The sequence below is a fragment of the Heptranchias perlo genome, chromosome 13 (genome assembly GCF_035084215.1).
Source record: "Heptranchias perlo isolate sHepPer1 chromosome 13, sHepPer1.hap1, whole genome shotgun sequence".
Taxonomy (NCBI): Eukaryota; Metazoa; Chordata; class Chondrichthyes; order Hexanchiformes; family Hexanchidae; genus Heptranchias; species Heptranchias perlo.
In genome coordinates, this window is record NC_090337.1 from 24,475,419 (window position 1) to 24,494,421 (window position 19,003).

Genomic DNA, 19,003 nt, shown 5'->3' on the forward strand with positions numbered 1-19,003 from the left:
CTTCACTGCCTTTTCTAATTCAGTGGAAGCTTAGTTCATGCGAAGAATTCTACATATTATCATAATGGTGGGCTCAACAATAATTTCCCCACACAGTAATGTTGCAGGCTCATGCTCATAAAATATGTGTACGAATATGGACTAAAAAATAGCTATTTCGTTTAGATATCTGATAACACTCATCCTGCTATGGCTTTCCTTCCAGCACGTGCAGTGTATAATGGCTGATGAAGACAATTTTGCTTGCTTACTACTTCCAATTGTTGTTGTGGTTGAACTGATCCCTGCTGTTGAGGTTAGTGCTGATTCAGATGTAGATGGCTGAACGGGGGTGCCTGTAGTTGTTGGTACTGTTGTGCTTGTGCCTGAAATGGATGTAAAGATTGGTGTTGTAGTTGTTGATTGTACAGATGTGGAAGATGTCCCAGCAGGAGTAGTTGTAGTAGGATCAGTTGATGCAGCTGTGTAAAGAAAATGGAAATTCTACCTTAGAATGTATCATGAGAATCAGTCTTACTTGTTACATTTAAATTGCATTATAGAACGTCTGAGAAATCTAATATTGAAATGTCCAAACAGGACGTCTTTCTATTCAGATGTAGCTCTTGCTGTGAAGCAACTAAAAATGACATGTTTTGAAATCTGCCGTAAACTCTGGCATGAGTGTTGAGACATGAATGTCGGGAAGAGAAGCATTGTGAAGACTGATAGGGTTTAATAGCCTCCCAATTAAAGGGAAGCGAGACAGATGATCAATACTGGTATAAATTATAGGGAGTTCCTCGGAACAAACAAATCAAAACATGTCAATTGGCTTTCTATTGTGTAGATAAAAATGGTGTCACTCGAGAATAGGGAGTTTGACCAGCTCTGTCTTATCAAACAAAGGAAACTAAGATAATCTCATTGACTGTTGAATTACTTTGGGCGGCTTTGGCCTCGTTACTTGATCAACAACCAACAAAGACAGTCAGTCTTGGGGAAAGGCCGTTTATCCCCCAGAGCTCGACAAGCTCGAGTCCGTGATGATGTACGTCTTTACTATCCATTCTGTGTCAACCGCCCGAGGCGTTTTCAAAAAGCGCACAAGAAAAGGCCAGGGGTAGGCTCGCTTTCAAATAAAACAGTTGGACTATAACCTGGTATTGTAAGATTCCTTACATTAGTCTTGAGGAAAGATCAGTCAAATACCAGAAGTCACACTTCACTCTAAGCAAGGACAGGATCATTTGCATAAGATCAGTGGATACGAGGAATGTCACATGTGGTTTGAGTGAACAAAGACACAACAATCTTTGTGGGGAAATGGCCGTTTCAAAGCCAGTTGTGTTTGAATAGTGTTCGAGTGGCAAACAGATACTCAGTCTGACTGTGTTAAATAGGTTTCGGTGGGCGTGTCCAAAGTATGAGGAAAAGACCACGATTTTTGCTGTTAGGTAGTATAATACTGAAGGAGATGCCTCTACTGTAACAGAGACAGACTGGAATTAAAGAATGCATATCTACATTTGATTGTACTCAGTTTGTTCAACTGCTCTCCATGATGAACTTAATAAAGGATAGACTTTCTTTTAATTGGAAGAAGGAATGTATTCTGTTTACTACACGTATTCTTTGACATTGGCGAGCCTACCCCTGGCCTTTTCTTGTGCGCTTTTCGAAAACGCCTCGGGCGGTTGACACGGAACAGATAGTAAAGACGTACATCATCACGGACTTGAGCTTGTCGAGCTCTGGGCTATAAACGGCCCACTATACGTACTGTCAACAAACATGCAATGACTTCGTGAAACCACAGGACTTAGGAAATAGAACATATTTTACGTGTGAGCAGTACTTAAATAAGATCGTAACAAACATAAAGTTGTGCAGCGTTATAACGTGATAGTGGCCGGGATACTACTATATTAATTATACCATTCACAGTCTCTATAGATATCACGGAAAGGGGAGGTTGTTGTATGGAAAACTTTGAAAGTAGACTAATCACCTCCAAATAGGCCAAATCCAAGAAGGATCAGGCTATTCTGCTCGGATGGCAGAAAAAGAAATAATAAATAGTGATGGCGGGATGCCATGCGCGATGGAATGGGCTTAGAATCATTTTGATGCAGTAGCCTTGTCTGGCTTTGTCTTTCTTTTCCGTTTTTCTTTTCTGGTACTTTTCTGTAGATTTGTAATGAGGGTTGTTTGTGTTGTTGCTAACATTAAAACAGCCTATAAAGAGTTGTGGGGGATCCACCCCGATAATAAGGACAGGGAAGTCGAGGACAAATTAAGGGAGGAAAGAAGAGCGAGGAAAGGTGAGCAGGAATTGAACAGATACGGGTCGCCGCCTTGTCACTCGAACATGGGGAGGAAGCAGAGTCCAGTTTAGATTCCAGTGGGGAGAACCCCCTCCCTCAAACACGGGGAAGAAGCAGAGTCCAGTTCAGATTCCAGTGGGGAGAACCCCATCCCTCAAACACGGGGAAGAAGCACAGTCCGGTTCAGATTCCAGTGGGGAGAACCCCATCCCTCAAACACTGGGAGGAAGCAGAGTCCGGTTCAGATTCCAGTGGGGAGAATCTCATCCAGAGATGGGAGGAAGGGGATCAAAGGGAAACCATCAGACAAGAACGGAAGGAGGAGAGTGGTAGCAGTCAAAGGGCAAGCTCTCCATCCAGTCGAAGCGCTAGTAGTACTGGGGCAAGTAATGTAAATCATGAGTCTGGCTGCACCCGGTCTCAAACAGCGGGGGGTGTGGAGATGGCTCCTATTGTAACTGAGCATGTCTGAGTTAGCGGGGACACGGATGCAACCACAGGACGAACAACGTATTATTATGAGGATCAGCGGGTCGATAGGAATTTGACCCTTACTGAGCTATGTGTCCTTGGGGAGCAAGTACCCAAGTATGAGGGTTTAGGAGATCCAACCCAGATGCTTAATAAGGTACGGGCACTGTAACGGACCCATGCCTTGACTAATAAGGATGCATGCAGGTTGATTCAGGCAGCCCTACCTCCAAGTGTCCCTTACCAGATCGATTAATGATCGGTCCGCGTTGGCCAGATCATGATGTACGAATGCGATCAGTCTGTGAAGCAGTGGGCTATCTTGTGGTGGCCAACGTGGGGAAGATAATAGACCATAAGCCAAAAGACAAGCACCCAACTCATTACCACAGGACCTTTTTGGAGGTATATAATCGTAATATGGATAGAGGATTGGTGAAAGGACAGAAAACAGAGGGTTGGAGCACAAGAGTAAGGAAGTCTTACTACAATTGTACAGGACTTTGGTGAGACCTCACCTGGAGTACTGTGTGCAGTTTTGGTCTCCTTATCGAAGGAAGGATATACTTGCTTTAGAGGGGGTGCAACGAAGATTCACTAGATTGATTCCTGGGATGAGTGGGTTGTCCTATGAGGAGAGATTGAGTAGAATGGGCCTATACTCTCTGGAGTTTAGAAGAATGAGAGGTGATCTCATTGAAACATATAAGATTCTGAGGGGGCTTGACAGGGTAGATACTGAGAGGTTGTTTCCCCTGGCTGGAGAGTCTAGAACTAGGGGGCATAGTCTCAGGATAAGGGGTTGACCACTTAAAACTGAGATGAAGAGGAATTTATTCACACAGAGGGTTGTGAATCTTTGGAATTCTCTATCCCAGAGGGCTGTGGATGCTGAATCGTTGAATATGTTAAAGGCTGAGATAGATCGATTTTTGGACTGTAGAGGAATCAAGGGACATGGGGATCGGGCAAGAAAGTGGAGTTGAGGTGGAAGATCAGCCATGATCTTATTGAATGGCGGAGCAGGCTCAAGGGGCCGCATGGCCAACTCCTGCTCCTATTTCTTATGTTCTTACAACCCACGGGCTGCCCTTAATTAAAATTATCCCACGTTCTGGGGTTTGGTTATTAGTAAATATAAGCAGAAGGTTAATGATGTGAGTCAGTATGTATATATTCTATTACTTCAGTTGGAATCCATGGAGGAACTTTATCTCCTCCTAAAAGCGGTTTTGGGTCTTCTACAAGGAGCTGGGTTTAAAATCAATCCTTGAAAGGTGGCATTAGTACATAAGACTGTTATATTTCTCGGGGTAAAAATCGAGGAGGGCGGTAACACGCCTGACCCCACTAAGATTAAGCTTGTAGCTGATCTGCCATGGCCCCACATGGTAACGGCATTGTGGTCCTTTTTGGGAATTGTTGGATTCTGCAGGGAATTTATAGAAGGGTTTCGTGAAAGAGCAGCCTCACTGTATCAGCATTTACAGGGTCATCCCACTAAGGACGATGCAAAGACGGAATGGGATTCCGAGTCATATCAGTCCTTTGAGAACCTTCAAAAGGCCCTTACACAAGCCCCTGATCTGCGTAGTCTGGACCCCTCAAAGCCCTTTATCATGGAAGTAGCGGTATCAGAACAATGTATCTCTGCAGTGGTGATGCGAGATGTGCATGGTAAATGTATTCCGGTGGGATACTTTTCCTGCATCCATACTCCGGTGGAAAGGTCTTTCGACCAATGCACAATGCAAATTTTGGGAGTGCATTGGATCATTAAACACACTGAATACTTAGTTGGATTTAATCAGATCATTCTCCATACAACACATACCCCTGTGGCATTACTAATGAAAGGTCAGGTGACAGGTGTCTCACCAACCCGATGGGGAAGGTGGGTCTCCGAGTTAGGGGATAAAAACACTGAGGTCTGACACTCCCAGAACTATCAGTTGGCCGATATGTTGCAATATGAAGGGGAACCACATACGTGTGAAGTAAAGGAAATTACTTTAACCGGTCCAATAGGAACTGTACCTATACTGGGATCGATCAGTCCCATAGGAACTGTACTTCTTCTGGGGTCGACCAGTCCCATAGGAACTGGACCTAAACTGGGGTTGACCAGTCCCATAGGAACTGGACCTATACTGGGGTCGACCAGTCCCATAAGAATTGTACCTTTACTGGGGTCGACCAGTCCCATAGGAACTGGACCTATACTGGGGTCGACCAGTCCCTGAGGAACTGGACCTTTACTGGGGTCGACCAGTCCCATAAGAATTGTACCTTTACTGGGGTCGACCAGTCCCATAGGAACTGGACCTATACTAGGGTCGACCAGTCCCTTAGGAACTGGACCTTTACTGGGGTCGATCAGTCCCATAGGAACTGTACTTATACTGGGGTCAATCAGGCCCATAGGAACTGGACCTATACTGGGGTCGACCAGTCCCATTGGAACTGGACCTATACTGGGGTCGACCAGTCCCATAGGAACTGGACCTGTACTGGGGTCGACCAGTCCCATAGGAACTGGACCTGTACTGGGGTCGACCAGTCCCATTGGAACTGGACCTGTACTGGGGTCGACCAGTCCCATTGGAACTGGACCTGTACTGGGGTCGACCAGTCCCATAGGAACTGGACCTATACTGGGGTCGACCAGTCCCATAGGAACTGGACCTATACTGGGGTCGACCAGTCCCATAGGAACTGGACCTATACTGGGGTCGACCAGTCCCATAGGAACTGGACCTATACTGGGGTCGACCAGTCCCATAGGAACTGGACCTATACTGGGGTCGACCAGTCCCATAGGAACTGGACCTATACTGGGGTCGACCAATCCCTTAGGAACTGGACCTATACTGGGGTCGACCAGTCCCATAGGAACTGGACCTATACTGGGGTCAACCAGTCCCATAGGAACTGTACTTATACTGGGGTCGACCAGTCCTACAGGATCTGGACCTATTCTGGGGTCGACCAGTCCCAATGGAACTGGACCTATTCTGGGGTCGACCAGTCACATAGGAACTGTAACTATACTGGGGTCGACCAGTCCCTGGACCTATTCTGGGGTCGACCAGTCCCATAGGAGCTGTACCTATTCTGGGGTCGACCAGTCCCATTGGAACTGGACCTATTCTGGGATCGACCAGTGATGACTCACGGTTTTGCAACCAAGGCCAGAATCACACTGGAGCAGCCTGCTGGATTCCTCAACAAGATCCGCAGTCGCCCTCAGCCGATCAGGAGGTACTAATTAAATGTCCCCCTCAGTATTCGGCCCAAAAGGATGAGGTCGTTGCATTGGTTACTGCATTACAGACCCTCACTGGAAAAGCAAATACTTATTCTGACAGTTCACTTTTGTACAATTCTCTAACTGAGTATCTGCCAGTATGGCAGAAAAGGGGTTTTGGTACAGCTGAAGGCAAACCACTCATGCACCAGACGGAGTGGGATGCCATATGGAAATATGCTGAGGAGCGACCTGGGCAAATAGCCATCTGCAAGGTCAAAGCACACCAAAAAGAGGGCGCCAGTTTGCATGGTGATCACAATAGCCTGGCCAATCAGCTAGCCTGGAAAGCAGCCATATCTGGTGGGTTCCCTTGGTGGAGCTGCTATCAGGACCAAGCCCAACCTCATGAATCTCAAGGCCTGTTGGCCACCGATCCTGACATACAATTTACTTGAGATGCTCTCCAAAATGGGACAGATCTGCCATTATTATTCCAGCCACATAACGACTCCCCGATTGTTAAGGATAATGTAATGTATTATCAGCATGACCAACACCTCACATGGGTTACACCGTTATGCTTATTCAAGGAGCTAATAGTGTTTTTACACCAAGTAAGAGGTCATGCATCTACCCAGTCCCAGACATGCATCACAGCTGTTACTGGTGTCCAAAAATGAGGGTCGACATACAGCATCGCCTCAGTCTATGTTTGGTCTGTGCCCAGATGAATCCAGCCCCTGCAACCAAGAAAGTGCCCACGGGTACATCCCGCCTTAACAATGACCCTTTGGAGTCATTACAAATTGATTACACCGGCCCTCTGCTCACTGCTAAGGGTGGATATCGGTATATTTTAGTTGTAATTGATATGTTTATCTGATGGATAGAAACATTCCCAGCACAAAAGAATGATGAGGTTATAACCGCCAGGATCTTATGGGAACAAATTTTCACCCGATGGGGCTTCCCTCCCTGCATAGAGAGTGACAATGGATCACATTTTACGACGGACGTCGTTAAGTAATTGTGTCACCTGATGGGAGTGCAGCTGCATTTTCACATTCCCTATCACCCCAAGTCTAGTGGGATGGTAGAACGACTTAACTCAAAAGAGCTGTGCTTAAAGGAATGGGTGACATGATCCGACACCACACTGACTGGGTTGCTGCATTACTCGGGGTTCTCATGGCTATCAGGGCAACGCCTGGGAGTTCCACAGGGCACAGTCTGTTCAAACTCATGGCGGGACACCAGAAGCAGATCTCTCACCCCACAGGTGGACCACTTCCTATCACTACCCGCCATACCCATGATCAATTCCTCCAGAATTTGCAGCGATCCTTGGAGTCCACTCTCCTGTCGGCTGCAAATAAAATGGATCTACAACAGGATCATCTACTTGTTTGAAGGGTCTGCTATTCCGTTGGGGATCAGGTTATGCTGAAACCTTTTCTAAAAGGGGGTGGCTGGGAAGCCAATTGGGAAGGTCCATGTGAGGTGATGGATAAATTAGGAGAAACTAATTTGAAATTGGCCATACAAAAACGGGGAAGGAAAATACTGTACAGGTGGTATCACGGAGACCAGTGCAAGCCCTACAAAGAGGGCGGGGTTGCTGCTTAAGGACAGATATAACATTTGGTCTTTGTTACATGTACACTGTGGAGGCGGTTGCCATCCTCATCTTGGCAACGCAACATGGACCATAATGAGGAAGGAATAGGCTGTCCGACAACAGCAAAAGTGCGGCATCAGTGCAACATCCCAGAATTCCGATTGAGGAAAAAGGTGAGACTGAACAGGATGAGACTGAACAGGATGTGACTGAACGGGATGTGACTGACCGGGGTATGGAGATGACCTGCCCAGGAATAGAGAATAATCTGAGTAAAAGTGGACTGAAAATCATTGTCAGGCACCGTATTGTATAATGAGGTATTATATTCTTGATCTTTACGTTTACCTGTCCATAATGGTTAAACAGTTTTTAGAAAGGAACAACTGCTCTCAAAGGCAATTGTGTATGAAGGTTTTTTGTTTACTTAAATCTGATTCAAAAAAGGGTTAAATGGTATCAGTAAACAATTGGATCCCAAATTTTATTAAAATAAATCTGGAAATTAGAAATGAATATGATTTGGTGTAAAGTACGAAGACTCCGATTGGTGTGTTATGCCAGGAAGACACAAGCGAAATGATATTATTTCAAGGATAATTCCTATGACAATGGCAATGCAATCGCTATCTGTTGATGAAAGACTGATGAAAATATTTAAAGTGGACTTAATAGACTTTTTGGAAGAGGATATACATAAGGAGTTTGTGAACTATCTAAGGAAATTGGTTGGTGGGAATGAGGGAATCTGGAAAGTCCCAGATACCTTTTGTTGTTCCAGGAATGGCTATTCGGCTGTGATGTGCTGTAGAGCTTGCAGGTGGCTTCACCCTGGATGAAAAATCCCCTAACTGTTCTCTACAGGTCAATTGATGGAATTCAGAGAACTGAGATGGTATATTCGAAGAGACGAACATATTGCATTACACTATATATCTGGTTTGTCAATCAACATGACATTTTGCCTCACACCAACCCGGGATGACCAAAATTGGGAAGATTATTGGTGCCTGTTGGGCCCCACAATATTCCAAAAATCCTTCAGACAGAAGCCCTCTAAACAGTTGTGGATTTTGCCCATCTAATTCCACACATTTTCTTGAGTTTTAAATAATTGTATTAATTGTTTTAATTATTTTTTGTTGCCTTATGTTGTGTTAAGTATTTAAGAGAAGAGAGGGAATGATAAAATAAAAAAAGTGAGGTATGTTGAGACATGGATGAGGGGAAGAGAAACAGTGTGAAGACTGATAGAGTTGAATAGCCATACAACCGAAGGAAAACGAGACAGATGATAGATACTGGTATAAATTATAGAGAGTTCCTCAGAACAAACAAGTCAAAACATGAATATTGACTTTTTATTGTGTAGATGCAAAAGGTGTCACTTCAGAATAAGGAGTTTGACCAGCTCTGTCTTATAAAACAAAGGAAACAAAGATAATCTCGTTGACTGTTGAATTACTTTGGGCGCCTTTGACCTTGTTTATTTGATAAACAACCAACACAGACAGTCAGTCTAGGGAATGATCAATCAAGTACCGGGAAGTTACACTTCACTCTAAAAGAGGACAGAGTAATCTGCATAAGATCGGTGGATGGGAGGAATGTCGTGCATGGTTTGAGTGAACAAAGACATAGAAATCTTTGTAGGGAAATGGCCGTTTCAAAGCCAGTTGTTTTTGAATAGTGTTTGAGTGGCAAACAGATGCTCGGTCTTTGTGTGTTAAATAGGTTTCGCTGGGCGTGTCCAAATTATGAGGAAAAGTGGCTTAGAAAGACCATGCTTTTTGCTGTTAGATAATACAATACTGAAGGAGATGTCTCTACTGTAGCAGAGACAAACTGGAATTAAAGAACGCATTTTTTTTTATTCGTTCCTGGGATGTGGGCGTTGCTGGCAAGGCCAGCATTTATTGCCCATCCCGAATTGCCCTTAAGAAGGTGGTGATGAGCCGCCTTCTTGAACCGCTGCAGTCCGTATGGTGAAGGTTTTCCCACAGTGCTGTTAGGTAGGGAGTTCCAGGATTTTGGCCCAGCGACGATGAAGGAACAGTGATATATTTCCAAGTCGGAATGGTATTTGACTTGGAGGGGAACATGCAGGTGGTGTTGTTCCCATGTGCCTGTTGACCTTCGAGGTGGTAGAGGTCGTGGGTTTTGGAGGTGCTGTCGAAGAAGCCTTGGCGAGTTGCTGCAGTGCATCCTGTGGATGGTACACACTGCAGCCATTGTGCGCCGGTGGTGAAGGGAGTGAATGTTTAGGGTTGTGGATGGGGTGCGAATCAAGCGGGCTGCTTTATCCTGGATGTTGTCAAGCTTCTTGAGTGATGTTGGAGCCGCACTCATCCAGCCAAGTCCATCACACTCCTGACTTGTGCCTTGTAGATGGTGGAAAGGCTTTGGGAGTCAGGAGGTGAGTCACTCACTGAAGAATACCCAGCCTCTGACTTGCTCTTGTAGCCACAGTATTTATGTGGCTGGTCCAGTTAAGTTTCTGGTCAATGGTGACTGCCAGGATGTTGATGGTGGGGGATTTGGCGATGGTAATGCTGTAGAATATAAGAGCAAGGAGGTTATGATGGAGCTCTATAAAACACTGGTTAGGCCACAGCTGGAGTACTGTGTGCAGTTCTGGTCGCCACACTATAGGAAGGATGTGATCGCTTTGGAGAGGGTGCAGAGGAGATTCACCAGGATGTTACCAGGGCTGGAGCGCTTCAGCTATGAAGAGAGACTGGGAAGATTGGGTTTGTTTTCCTTGGAGCAGAGGAGGCTGAGGGGGGACATGATTGAGGTGTACAAAATTATGAGGGGCACAGATAGGATGGATACTAAGGAGCTTTTTCCCTTCGTTGAGGGTTCTATAACAAGGGGACATAGATTCAAGGTAAAAGGCGGGAGGTTTAGAGGGGATTTGAGGAAGAACTTTTTCACCCAGAGGGTGGTTGGAGTCTGGAACTCACTGCCTGAAAGGGTTGTGGAGGCAGGAACCCTCACAACATTCAAGAAGCATTTGGATGATCACTTGAAATGCCATAGCATACAAGGCTACGGACCAAATGCTGGAATATGGGATTAGAGTAGACAGGGCTTGATGGCCGGCGCGGACACGATGGGCCGAAGGGCCTCTATCCGTGCTGTATAACTCTATGACTCTCTATGAATGTCAAGGGCAGGTGGTTAGACTCTTTGTTGTTGGATATGGTCATTGCCTGGCACTTGTCTGGCGCAAATGTTACTTGCCACTTATCAGCCCAATCCTGGATGTTGTCCAGGTCTTGCTGCATGCGGGCATGGGCTCCTTCATTATCTGAGGGATTGCGAATGGAACTAAACACTGTGCAATCATCAGCGCACTTCCCCATTTCTGACCTTCTGATGGAGGGAAGGTCATTGATGAAGCAGCTGAAGATGGTTGAGCCAAGGACACTGCCCTGCGGAACGCCTGTAGCAATGCCCTGGGGCTGAGATGATTGGCCTCCAACAACCTCTACCATCTTCCTTTGTGCTAGGTATGACTCCAGCCAATGAAGAGTTTTTCCCCCGATTCCCATTGACTTCAATTTTACTAGGGCTCCTTGGTGTCACACTCGGTCAAATACTGCCTTGATGTCAGGGGCAGTCACTCTCACTTCATTCTGGAATTCAGCTCTTCTGTCCATGTTTGGACCAAGGCTGTAACGAGGCCTGGAGCCGAGTTGTCCTGGCAGAACCCAAATTGAGCATCGGTGAGCAGGTTATTGGTGAGTTAGTGCCGCTTGAAAGCACTGTCGATGACACCTTCTATAACTTTACTGATGATTGAGAGTAGACTGAAGGGGCGGTATTTGGCCGGATTGGATTTGTCCTGCTTTTTATGGACTGGTCATACCTGGCAATGCTAGTGTTGTAGCTGTACTGGAATAGTTTGGCTAGAGACACAGCTAGTTGTGGAGCACAGGTCATCAGCATTACAGCTGGGATGTTGTCGGGGCCCGTAGCCTTTGTTGTATCCGGTGCACTCAGCCGTTTCTTGATATCACGTGGAGTGAATCAAATTGGCTGAAGACTGGCTTCTGTGATGGTGGGGATATCGGGAGGAGGCCCTTCTGGCTGAAAATGGTTGCAAACGCTTAGCTTTGTCTTTTGCACTCACGGACTGGACTCAGCCATCATTGAGGATGTTAGACCACACTTGAAGCACTGTGAACAGTTCTGGTCTGCGTATTATAAAAGGATATAGAGGCACTGGAGAAGGTGCAAACAAGGTTCACTAGGATGATACCAGAACTAGGAGGTTATACCTGTCAGGAAAGATTGAGGAGGCTGGGGCTCTTTCCTCTGGAAAAGAGAAGACTAAGGGGTGACCTGATAGAGATCTTTAAAATTATGAAAGGGTTTGATAGGGTAGACGTAGAGAAGATATTTCCACCTGGAGGGGAGACCAGAACTAAGAGCCATAAATATAACATTGTCACTAATAAATGCAATAGAGAAACTTTTTTACCCAGAGAGAGGTTAGAATGTGGAGCTCTCTACCACAAGGAGTAGTTGAGGTGACTAGCATAGATGCATTTAAGGGATGCTTGATAAGCACATGAAGGAGGAATAGAAGAATATGCTGATAGGGTTAAATGAAGTAGGGAGGGAAGAGGCTCGTGTGGAGCATGAACAACGGCATGGACCCGTGGGGCCGAATGGCCTGTTTCTGTGCTGCACTTTCTATGTAATTCATAGAATCATAAGAATCATAGAAAATTACGACACAAAGGAGGCCATTCAGCCTGTTGTGTCTGTGCCGGCCTAAAAAGAGCTATCCAGCTTAATCCAACTTTCCAGCACTTGGTCTGTAGCCCTGTTGGTTACGGCACTTCAAGGACACATCCAAGTACTTTTTAAATGAGTTGAGGGTTTCTGCCTCGACTACCCTTTCAGGCATTGAGTTCCAGACCCCCACCACCCTTTGGGTGAAAAAATTTCTCCTCAGCTCTTCTCTAATCTTTCTACCAATTACTTTAAATCTATGCTCCCTGGTCACTCACCCCTCTGCTAAGGGAAATTGGTCCTCCTTATCCACTCTATCTAGGGCCCTCATAATTTTATACACCTCAATTAAATCTCCCCTCAGCCTCCTTTGTTCCAAAGAAAATGACCCCAGCCTATCCAATCTTTTCTCAGAGCTAAAATTCTCCAGCCCTGGCAACATCCTCGTAAATCTCCTCTGTACCCACCCCAGTCCATCACATCTTTCCTGTAATGTGGTGACCAGAACTGTATGCAGTACTCAAGCTGTGGCCTAACCAATGTTTTATACAGTTTCAGCATAACCTCCCTGCTCTTATATTCCATGCCTCGGTTACTAAAGGAAAGTATCCCGTTTGCCTTCTTAACCACTTTTTTTTACTTCTCCTGCTACCTTCAGGGATCTGTGGACATGCACTCCAAGATCCCTCACTTCCTCTACACCTCTCAGTATCCTCCCATTTATTGTATGCTCCCTTGCCTTGTTTGCCCTCCCCAAATGCATTACCTCACAATTCTCTGGATTGAATTCCATTTCCTACTTTTCTGCCCACCTGACCAGTCCATTGATATCTTCCTCATACATATAATAAATTCTATGTATTTATTAAAGGTACTTTATATTAATTAATTTCTGAGCAAGTAAGTGTTGCAATGCTTAACTGGGACCGCTTTATGAATTAATGTTCCGAACTATTGCCGCTATAATTCTGATTATAAACCAATAAAAAAATGACAGGTTTTGATATTGCTCATAAAATTATCATGAGTTGCATTATTTTCAGCACTATCAGTACCAAGTGGCTGTTAAAGATAAGGTCCAATCCTTACTACTTCCTGCTGTTGTGGAACTGACAGCGATTGTTGAGGTTGTTGTGGATTCGGTTGTCAATGGTTGAGTGGTGCTCTCTGGAGTTGTTGGAACTGTTGTCCCTGAAGTGGATGTAGAGGTTGGTGTTGCAGTTGTTGATTGTACAGAGGAAGGAGAGGTTTCTGTTGTTGCTACAGTGCTTGATGTAGCTGCTTGAACAAAACAGAAAAATCAGTGTTGGATACTATAATTAGTGCATTGCGGACTGTGCTGCCTTTTAAAATTCAGTAGCTTAGTACATAAGAAGAATTCCACATATTATCATATTGGCAGGATCAACAATAATTTTTTCACACATTAATGTTGCAGGTTCATGCTCATAAAATATGTGCATGAGTATTGACTAAGAGATAGATAATTCTTTTAGATCATCCTGCTATTGCTTTCCTTCCAGAACATGCAGTGTAAAATGCCTGATGAAGGAAATTTCTCTTGCTTACTTCTTCCTGTTGTAGTTGAACTGATCCCTGTTGTTGAGGTTGATGCTGATTCCGATGTAGATGGCTGAGTGAAGGTCCCTGCACTTGTTGGCACTGTTGTGCTTGTTGTGCTTGAAGTGGATGTAAGGATTGGTGTTGTAGTTGTTGATTGTACAGATGTAAAAGGTGTCTCAGCAGGAGTAGTTGTAGTAAGATTAGTTGATGTAGCTGTGTAAAGAAAATGGAAATTCAGCCTCAGAATTTAACATGAGACTCAATCTTACGTGCTACGGACCAAGAGCTGGAAAGTGGGATTAGGCTGGATGGCCCTTATTCTGCCAGCACAGACACGATGGGCCAAATTGCCTTCTTCTGTCTTAAATTTCTATGATTCTGTGACGTTTTTCTAAACGGGCTGCTGATTTACCACACAAGGTGTATTTCATCCCCAATGGGCCAAATGGCCTCCTTCCATGCTATAAATGTTATGGTTCTATGATACAACTTTTGATATTTCTTGGAAATCTTTAATGAGTTGCATTATTTTCAGCACCATTAGTATGAAATGCCTGACAATTTTTACACTTAGCATTGTGGAACTGACTGGTGGGGTTGGTGCGGATTCAGTTGTAGATGGCTGAGTAGAGATATGTGTAGTTGTTTGCACGGTTGTGCTTCTGACTAACACATATGTAAAAGTCAGTGTTGCAGTTATCGATTGTATTTAGATAGGAGATACTTCTGTTGTTGCAGTGCTTGATGTAGCTGCTTGAAAACAATTGAAACTTAGTGTGAGATATAGGAGCAGTGAACAGGATTGAGGTTTATTCTATTAAATTCAAATTACAAGATATCTGAGGAGTGTAAAATTAGAGGTTCAACAATTATTTCTTCACAGAATACTTCTGCAGGTTGTTACTCCATGTGCATGAGTATAGGCTAAAACAAATTAATTAGTTTAGCTATCTCCCAAAAACTCTTCATGGTATCACTTTACTTCCAGCACAATCAATGTGACAAAGATAACTTGTGATCCTTACTACTTCATGTGTGGAACTGACTGGTGTTGTTGTGGTTTTGCTGATTCAGTTGCAGATGTCTGAGTTGAGGTCCCTATAGTTGTTTGTACTGTAGGGCTGGTTGTACCTGAACTAGATGTAGAGTTTGCTGTTGCAGTTGTTGATTGAACAGATGTGGAAGATGTTTCCGTTGTTGCTGCAGTGCTTAAACAAAATAAAAAGTTCAGCATGAGACACTGCAGCCAGTGCATCAGAGATGGAGTTGCCTTTTCTCTTTTATTACATGCAAATTATATCACGAGAATTCTGAAAAATATCGGGCAAGATTCTTCTCTCATTTGCGATTTAATGATGGGGCAAGACTGCTGCCGCCTAGGCCCTCATTATCAATCCAAGGTGGATTAGGAGGAGAAATACCCCTCCTCATTGGTTACTGCCGCCAGGAGAGATGAAAATAGAGTGCTGTTGCAGCCTTTTCAAAGGGGAGGGAAGGTCACCAGTAGGAAGGACTTCCAGATTCCCCGATTCATCTGTGGACGTGCTGCTGGCTGAAGAAAAGATTAAAAGGAAGTGACTATTGAGCACTAAGGGCAGGAAGCCCCATAAGATGGTGGTTCAGGCTGTGTGGAGGGAGGTTGCTGAAACAGCCACCTCGCCAAGAATTGGCATAAAGTGTAGGAAGAGGTTCAATGACCTGTCAAGGGTAGCCAAGGTAAGTCAGGACACTGTTGCTAATTCGCATCCTGTACTATTGATACAGTCTTCACTCACCTTCATACCTCTCATGCTCTTTCTCTCTCAACACCTGAATTGCCTCCTCCAATTCTGGCTTCTTGCACATTGCCGATTTACTTCGCTCTATCATTGGTGGCCGTGCCTTTAACTGCCTAGGTTCTAAGCTTTGGAATTCCCTCCTCATACCTCTCCATGACTCTACCTCTCTCTCCTCCTTTTAGTCGATCCTTAAAACCTACCTCTTTGACCAAATTTTTGATCACCTGTCTTAATATCTCTATGTGACTGTGTCAGTTTTTGTTTGATAACGCTACTACGAAGTGCATTGAGATGTTTTATTACATTAAAAGTGCTATGTAAATGCAAGTTGTTGTTGTTGCATGCCAGAGAAACTTATTTATGCAAAGGGAACCTCTGCAAACACTCAAGCTCCATTTTAATTCACAACCACTCTGTTAACTCACATAACTTCCCATAAGAGGTTTTGATAGTCTTCAGGGACATTTGATTTAACAGGAAAATGAATCTACATCTCTCATCATCATGCACTGCCTATGCTCATGTTGGGGAAAACAAGTGTCCATGCAACTCATTGGGGTCAATTTTCACTGCCTTCGCCTGGCTTTAATGAGGCGGTAACAGCCTCAAAATGGCATTGGTAGCCTTACAGCCCCGCTAACACTGATGACGCGGCCGGCTCCATTTTGAAAGAGGCCTATCGCTGGGTGTCTAAAGCCCCTCCCCTGACTGTTTCAGGCAATAGGCCCTTTTAATATGCATATTATGATGTAAATAGGACCCTGACTGCCATATTTGGTCACAACTGGTCGGAGCCTGCACCATGTAGGCTCCAATCAGTTCCACAGTCGATGGAACCGAAGAGGCCCACCAAAGGTAAGTGTCAAATTCATTTTGTGAGCACTGGAGCAGCAGGAGTGCTCCTCTGAGGCCCGCAAAAATAATCTGGGCCGCTGCCGCCGCAGGCTCTCCACCCTCCGCGATCAGGACCCCCACTCCCACAATTTAACTTGTTGGCAGCCGCTCCAGCCCAATCTTGAAGCTTCAATGCGGCGAGTTGTATCAGGATACTGTTTGGTGCCCAGCAGCTCGCCTGCCAAATTTAAATCACGCCAAGGTCTCAAAATCGACCCCATATTCCTTTAACATTGTGTTCTCTCCCCACAAAGGGAAAGGTCACACATAACCAATGACAATGAACTGCAACTGGGAGAGGAAAATCAACACTGAAACCCTGATCTGCAGAAAAAGGAAACTTTGCAGAAAACAGACAGAAAGACAAGAGGCTGTGGGAGATGGATAAGCTGTGGGGAAAGTGGCAAGAGAAGGTTGGTAATGGGAGGGCAAGGCTCATGATAGTGTCAGCTTCATGCAATTTCTCAAAGTATTACAAGAGGGAAAAAATTTACAGAGCTATGGGGAAAGAGCAGGGGAATGGGACTAATTGGATAGCTCTTTCAAAGAGCCGGCACTGGCACAATGGGCCGAATGGCCTCTGCCTGTGCTGTACCTACTATGAAATGCCCTTATGCTCCGTTACTATTTCTTCAAGAGGATAGGTGCACAGCTAAATGAGCCCTTCTGTGTTTTACATCGTGAGGGTTGCCTTGGAGAAAGAGGCCAGCCACTCCGTTGACTACCTGGGCACTTCCAAATATACAACCGCTGACACTTCCAGATCTACAACTGCTGACACATCTTCACCAACTCCATCATTCTATCTCACCTACCAGCCCAGAGACACTCACGGGGGAGATATAGTTAGTAAGTCAGAAGGGTTTTTACTGGGTGAAGTACTGAACACCAGTAAGCATGAGGACCTGGAAATGCGAGAGATGGAGAGTCCATTTCCTCCATGGTGGGGGGAAAAATGTCTGCCCTCAATTGAGGAGCCTAGGGACCCAGATCTCAGGATCCCTGTCTTCAAACAAACTTTGATTAAGGAGCATCGATTTCATGCGCAGGTGGTGGAAACAGTTTTCATGCATATGGTTGAGGTGATAGAGAAGTGGGATGAGTCCAATACACACGTTTCCAACACCTTGTAGAAAGTTTCACCCTGGAGAGAATGACAATGCAGGAGATTTCTGCATCAACAAAGCACCAGGAGGGAGTAGTAAAGACAGTGGTGGTTTCTGCAGTGGCAGTTACAGTTGTTTCAATAGATGGCTGGAGGGTCAGCCTCATCACCACACTTGTACAGGGCTTCCTAGACCTGGTTGCGACTATTTGTTCTGTAACAACACCAGCCAGTATTACCTCTGAGCCTGTAATCTCTACCAATCAACTGTAGCCATTGACGCCATTGTGGCTTTCCCACCAGGTGAAGTCAGCGGGAAGAGGATCCAGGGCCTGAAGAGGCTCAAACAGGTCAGATTTATTTTTACCTGTTTTTACTTTCCGTGTGGGGTCAGGAGGAGCTGGAGTGACTGGGGACATTCAGATGAGGCCCGAGAGTTAAAATCACCTGGGCCTTACGCTGCCGAGGTCAGGAGGGTTTCATGCTGGTCTCGCCCCTCAACCCACAAAATTCCCACTCTGGCTCAAATCTGGGCTATATTGCTTTAAATTCATTAAAATATATACATGAGATGGAATGGAATGAGAAAAAGAAGGTTCTGGGGAGAAATTACTTTCGGCCCATTTTCAAGCCTGAAATAACTGGGAGGCCCGAGGCCAGCCTGAAATTGGGTCTCATTAATATTATTTGGGTGAGCCGCCCATACCTGTCGCCCTCCACAGGCAGCTCACCCATTTTTTAAAAATGGATATCGAGCCGCTTGCCTCACTGGCAGCAGCCCGAAGATAAGTCCCGGGGTTGGGGGGAGGGGATGAAGAGGAGAGGCAACTGGGGGCGGTGGGCAGTTGGGAGTACTGTGGAGTCGTGGGAGCACTCCGACTCCTCCTGGATCCATAGAAACGATTTTTAAAAAACAATTGTTTTAAATTAACCGGCCGCTGAAGAATCCTGTCCAGAGCAGTCCCAGCTCTGCTCGTTGCTATCCAATTTCAGCAAGTGGGCCTAAAACAGGCGTTAAGCCCCTCATTTACATACGTAAGGGGTGTAACACCTGTTTTAGGCGACTGCCAGGGATTCCTGAAAAATGACCTGACTCAATATTGGGTCAGACATCTTTCAGGCAGATTTTGGGCGCAGGACATTAGTCTCCGAAACTGGCCACCGTTACGCCCGTTTTCCACCTGTCCAATTTCTACCCCTCTGTCTCTTAACAGAGATAAATGATCACAGATAAAACTTTCAGGTGGATAAAATTGTCTCGCTGACACCTTC

The 19,003-nt window shown here is 45.2% G+C and overlaps 1 protein-coding gene across 1 annotated transcript in view; it reads right to left on the reverse strand.

Moving 5' to 3' along the window:
• The window catches only part of LOC137331110 (uncharacterized), a 35,169-nt gene extending 19,370 nt beyond the window's left edge, over nucleotides 1-15,799 (reverse strand). The window contains exons 1-4 of the mRNA XM_067994715.1: nucleotides 15,730-15,799; nucleotides 13,961-14,167; nucleotides 13,481-13,672; nucleotides 252-461 (exon numbers count right to left, since the gene is read on the reverse strand). Coding sequence (XP_067850816.1) covers nucleotides 252-461; nucleotides 13,481-13,672; nucleotides 13,961-14,167; nucleotides 15,730-15,799 — 679 coding nt within the window. The remainder of the gene's footprint in view (nucleotides 1-251; nucleotides 462-13,480; nucleotides 13,673-13,960; nucleotides 14,168-15,729) is intronic.
• Between the last annotated feature and the right edge of the window lie 3,204 nt (nucleotides 15,800-19,003).